Source organism: Procambarus clarkii, chromosome 16 (assembly GCF_040958095.1).
Source record: "Procambarus clarkii isolate CNS0578487 chromosome 16, FALCON_Pclarkii_2.0, whole genome shotgun sequence".
NCBI classification, from domain to species: Eukaryota; Metazoa; Arthropoda; class Malacostraca; order Decapoda; family Cambaridae; genus Procambarus; species Procambarus clarkii.
The window spans coordinates 30537602-30543601 of NC_091165.1; the positions used below are offsets into that span (position 1 = coordinate 30537602).

General features: G+C 46.9%; 1 protein-coding gene across 2 annotated transcripts in view; it reads left to right on the forward strand.

Moving 5' to 3' along the window:
• LOC123760165 (protein C3orf33) overlaps positions 1-4213 on the forward strand; it is a 69798-nt gene extending 65585 nt beyond the window's left edge. For both annotated transcript variants that reach the window (XM_069325420.1, XM_069325421.1), the window contains one exon: positions 3517-4213. In XM_069325420.1, coding sequence (XP_069181521.1) covers positions 3517-3759 — 243 coding nt within the window. In that variant the 3' untranslated portion in view covers positions 3760-4213. The remainder of the gene's footprint in view (positions 1-3516) is intronic.
• The last annotated feature ends 1787 nt before the right edge of the window (positions 4214-6000 follow it).

Here is a 6000-nt window from a genome sequence, read left to right on the forward strand (position 1 = left end):
GTTGTGCTGGGAGGTGGTGGTAGATGGTTGTGCTGGGTGGTGGTGGTAGATTGTTGTATGGGAGGTGGTGGTAGATGGTTGTGTGGGTGGTGGTGGTAGATTGTTGTGTGGGAGGTGGTGGTAGATGGTTGTGCTGGGTGGTGGTGGTAGATGGTTGTGCTGGGTGGTGGTGGTAGATGGTTGTGTGGGTGGTGGTGGTAGATGGTTGTGTGGGAGGTGGTGGTAGATGGTTGTGTGGAAGGTGGTGGTAGATGGTTGTGTGGAAGGTGGTGGTAGATTGTTGTGCTGGGAGGTGGTGGTAGATGGTTGTGTGGAAGGCGGTGGTAGATGGTTGTGTGGGAGGTGGTGGTAGATGGTTGTGCTGGGTGGTGGTGGTGGTAGATGGTTGTGTGGGAGGTGGTGGTAGATGGTTGTGCTGGGTGGTGGTGGTGGTAGATGGTTGTGCTGGGTGGTGGTGGTAGATGGTTGTGCTGGGAGGTGGTGGTAGATGGTTGTGTGGGAGGTGGTGGTAGATGGTTGTGCTGGGTGGTGGTGGTGGTAGATGGTTGTGCTGGGTGGTGGTGGTAGATGGTTGTGCTGGGTGGTGGTGGTGGTAGATGGTTGTGTGGGAGGTGGTGGTAGATGGTTGTGCTGGGTGGTGGTGGTGGTAGATGGTTGTGCTGGGTGGTGGTGGTAGATGGTTGTGCTGGGAGGTGGTGGTAGATGGTTGTGTGGGAGGTGGTGGTAGATGGTTGTGCTGGGTGGTGGTGGTAGATGGTTGTGTGGGTGGTGGTGGTAGATGGTTGTGTGGGTGGTGGTGGTAGATGGTTGTGTGGGAGGTGGTGGTAGATGGTTGTGTGGGTGGTGGTGGTAGATGGTTGTGTGGGTGGTGGTGGTAGATGGTTGTGTGGGTGGTGGTGGTAGATGGTTGTGCTGGGAGGTGGTGGTAGATGGTTGTGTGGGTGGTGGTGGTAGATGGTTGTGTGGGAGGTGGTGGTAGATGGTTGTGTGGGTGGTGGTGGTAGATGGTTGTGTGGGAGGTGGTGGTAGATGGTTGTGTGGGAGGTGGTGGTAGATGGTTGTGCTGGGTGGTGGTGGTGGTAGATGGTTGTGTGGGTGGTGGTGGTAGATTGTTGTGCGGGTGGTGGTGGTAGATGGTTGTGTGGGAGGTGGTGGTAGATGGTTGTGCTGGGTGGTGGTGGTGGTAGATGGTTGTGTGGGTGGTGGTGGTAGATTGTTGTGTGGGTGGTGGTGGTAGATGGTTGTGTGGGTGGTGGTGGTAGATGATTGTGTGGGTGGTGGTGGTAGATTGTTGTGTGGGTGGTGGTGGTAGATGGTTGTGTGGGTGGTGGTGGTAGATGATTGTGTGGGTGGTGGTGGTAGATTGTTGTGTGGGTGGTGGTGGTAGATGGTTGTGTGGGTGGTGGTGGTAGATTGTTGTGTGGGTGGTGGTGGTAGATGGTTGTGTGGGTGGTGGTGGTAGATGGTTGTGTGGGTGGTGGTGGTAGATGATTGTGTGGGTGGTGGTGGTAGATTGTTGTGTGGGTGGTGGTGGTAGATGATTGTGTGGGAGGTGGTGGTAGATGGTTGTGTGGGTGGTGGTGGTAGATGATTGTGTGGGAGGTGGTGGTAGATGGTTGTGTGGGAGGTGGTGGTAGATGGTTGTGTGGGTGGTGGTGGTAGATGGTTGTGTGGGAGGTGGTGGTAGATGGTTGTGTGGGTGGTGGTGGTAGATGATTGTGTGGGTGGTGGTGGTAGATTGTTGTGTGGGTGGTGGTGGTAGATGATTGTGTGGGAGGTGGTGGTAGATGGTTGTGTGGGTGGTGGTGGTAGATGGTTGTGTGGGTGGTGGTGGTAGATGGTTGTGTGGGAGGTGGTGGTAGATGGTTGTGTGGGTGGTGGTGGTAGATGATTGTGTGGGAGGTGGTGGTAGATGGTTGTGTGGGTGGTCAAAGAGAGTAACACTACTCATCACAGGTGTTCACCACTCATCACATGTGTTCACTACTCATCACAGGTGTTCACTACTCATCACAGGTGTTCACTACTCATCACAAGTGTTCACTACTCATCACAAGTGTTCACTACTCATCACAGGTGTTCACTACTCATCACAAGTGTTCACTACTCATCACAGGTGTTCACTACTCATCACAGGTGTTCACTACTCATCACAGGTGTTCACTACTCATCACAAGTGTTCACTACTCATCACAGGTGTTCACTACTCATCACAAGTGTTCACTACTCATCACAGGTGTTCACTACTCATCACAGGTGTTCACTACTCATCACAGGTGTTCACTACTCATCACAGGTGTTCACTACTCATCACAGGTGTTCACTACTCATCACAAGTGTTCACTACTCATCACAGGTGTTCACTACTCATCACAGGTGTTCACTACTCATCACAGGTGTTCACTACTCATCACAGGTGTTCACTACTCATCACAGGTGTTCACCATTCATCACAGGTGTTCACTACTCATCACAGGTGTTCGCTACTCATCACAAGTGTTCACTACTCATCACAGGTGTTCACTACTCATCACAGGTGTTCACTACTCATCACAGGTGTTCACCATTCATCACAGGTGTTCACCATTCATCACAGGTGTTCACTACTCATCACAGGTGTTCGCTACTCATCACAAGTGTTCACTACTCATCACAGGTGTTCACTACTCATCACAGGTGTTCACTACTCATCACAGGTGTTCACTACTCATCACAGGTGTTCACTACTCATCACAGGTGTTCACTACTCATCACAGGTGTTCACTACTCATCACAGGTGTTCACTACTCATCACAGGTGTTCACCATTCATCACAGGTGTTCACTACTCATCACAGGTGTTCACCACTCATCACAGGTGTTCACTACTCATCACAGGTGTTCACTACTCATCACAGGTGTTCACTACTCATCACAGGTGTTCACCACTCATCACAGGTGTTCACCACTCACCACAGGTGTTCACTACTCATCACAGGTGTTCACTACTCATCACAGGTGTTCACTACTCATCACAGGTGTTCACTACTCATCACAGGTGTTCACTACTCATCACAGGTGTTCACTACTCATCACAGGTGTTCACTACTCATCACAGGTGTTCACCACTCATCACAGGTGTTCACTACTCATCACAGGTGTTCACTACTCATCACAGGTGTTCACTACTCATCACAGGTGTTCACTACTCATCACAGGTGTTCACCACTCATCACAGGTGTTCACTACTCATCACAGGTGTTCACTACTCATCACAGGTGTTCACTACTCATCACAGGTGTTCACCATTCATCACAGGTGTTCACCATTCATCACAGGTGTTCACCACTCATCACAAGTGTTCACTACTCATCACAGGTGTTCACTACTCATCACAGGTGTTCACTACTCATCACAGGTGTTCACCACTCATCACAGGTGTTCACTACTCATCACAAGTGTTCACTACTCATCACAGGTGTTCACCACTCATCACAGGTGTTCACTACTCATCACAGGTGTTCACTACTCATCACAGGTGTTGGGGAGGACGGTGAACGAGGAGCTAGTGCGTGAGGGGGTGGCGGTGCCGGGGCCCCTGGACTTGGCCCTCCAGGAGGACCCGCAGTACCTGGCCCTCTACGCCCGGCTGCTGAGGGCTGAGGCGCTCGCCCAGAAGAGAGGGCTGGGGATGTGGCGGCCCTCCGGAGAGCCCCACAAGGGCCGCCTCGCCACCATGTTTGGCAAGCTGCGAGCGTTTGTTTGGAGGCTGCGGCAGTGAGGGCGCGCAGTGCTGCCACTTGTGGAGAGCGGAGGAGTTACTTCTGTGTGTACTAGTTTCGCCAGGCAGGCCGTGTGCTTCCTCTGACTCATTACATTTATCTGAATCTCAATGGAAGTATTTTATCATTATTGTACCAGCTGTTGTTTGCTGTGTAATACTTTCTGAGACTGCTTGTATATACTTGTTTCACTTCCTTTATTGACAATATTGTCAGAAACAACATATTTGGTATTTCATGTTCTCTTGACAGCAACACGGAGCTCCTATACAAAGTTTGTTTTCAAGTTACAAGTTAAGTGTTATCATTATGTGTTTTAATGGAGTTCATGATAATGTGTATACTGTAAATATTGATGCATCTGGCATACAGGTGACTCACGTGGGCTAATGGCCCTTTTTTCTTTATCTAGGTGTGTAGGACTCTGTAAAGAAGGATTAAATCTTACCCCGCTCATGCTTCTGCTTAAACCTTATCCTACTAGGATTTCATAGAACATGTCCTGCCAAGTGGATTACAAACAGATGACCAGTTACTGCTGAGTAAACAGGGTCGAAAAGTTAAAGATTGAAGACTGGTCAACTCTTTCCACTTCCAGACAACTTATGCCTAAGCCACCTGTGGGGAAATCTGGCTCTAGTTTAATACTAATAAAATGTATAATTCTATAAATGCAAACAATGATTAAATCTAAGATAGCTCGAAGGACCAGAATGCATTATTAAATGAGAGAACCAGTGACTTATGGATCTTTATGATTATATATAATTATATTGTATTAAGCAATGACTAAATTGTATGCATGCTAGAACCAGCTTCCCATGACACATTTTGGGGGGTCTTCTATGAGGTTAATCTATGTGTAACATATATTATGTAATAATAATAATGATAATATGCACGAACATAGATAATGATAAATAAAATGCAATGCAAGAAATACTACTGCATATTAAAATTCAAATCATGTATCTGATTTTTTTTTTTTTTTTGCAGGGATATTCCTGCGCGGGCCCTAAGCCTCTGGCTGGCCCACTAAGTGTTGCTTGTTTCTGTTTTACTTGGGCGGAGTATGAGTATTTATTACTCGTATGGTCGCTTTAGTAAGATTTTGCCATATGTGTTTAACTTCTGCTCTGTTGAATCTAAGTTGAAATCTTAATGGGTTTGTAACTGTGCACTGTGTTAGATAATGTTCCAGTGGTCTGTCGGGCATTTCTCCACAGTGTTGACATTTCCTCTCATCTTCCGGAACCTGTAAGCCTATTTCCCATGCACATGGGTATCCAAGCCTGATGCGATGTAAGTGTACTTCTGTTGCTCTACTGTTCCCTTTCATCAAACTATCAAACTAAGTGGTTCGTAGTTGGTTGAATTCTTGTACCAACCCGCAGATCCTGATGTTGCAACTGCTGTGTTGTGGTCACTGTACATCTTTTGCATTGCTCTGTTTCTAATTACTTTCTTAATCTGTGATAGACTCTGTGGTATGTAAATGTCATGTATCTGATTAATATACAAAGATTAAAAATGCTTGACTCTCAATAATTAAAAGATACTATCTACAATGAAAACTGATTAAATCTCAGCTGTGACAGAGGGACGTAGGTGGAGTCCAATCTCTACAACAGTCTGGAAACAGCTTGAGATAGTGATACATGGAACACGTGAGTATATGGCAGTCACACGCTTCCTCAGTGGTGTTGCACCAGGCTGCAATAATTAAATTCCATAATTTCTACTCCAAACTAGTATTCACGCACATAAATATAATATCTAAATATTTGGAGGGGAAGAAACTGCACTTACATGGGGTTTATTTTATCACCTGCAGCGTTACGACATAGCACCTACATGAACATATTTAAGAGCTCGTTAAATAGAACAAATGAGATAAAAATGCCTGCCGAACTGGTGTCCGTGATTCTGGTAAGCTGCGTCCTCAATCTGACGTCCGAGGATGTACGGATGCCTTCTGGATTGTAAGATTTGTAGGGACCGCTTCGGAACACCGTACTGCTAGGTGATCGAAAATGGCGAGAGTCTCCTTCCGTCCCGAATGTCGCGCATGCGCATAGCTCCAAGTAGGGGGAACATAAATCATATTTATTCATTTAAGCTAAATAGGGAAGGAAGCGTTTATAAATGTTGTTTATATTTTACTCAAATACTTTATGTGGTGATATTATATTCTCACAGTGCAGGTCAGTTAATGTAGACGGCACAAATAAAACGAGAAT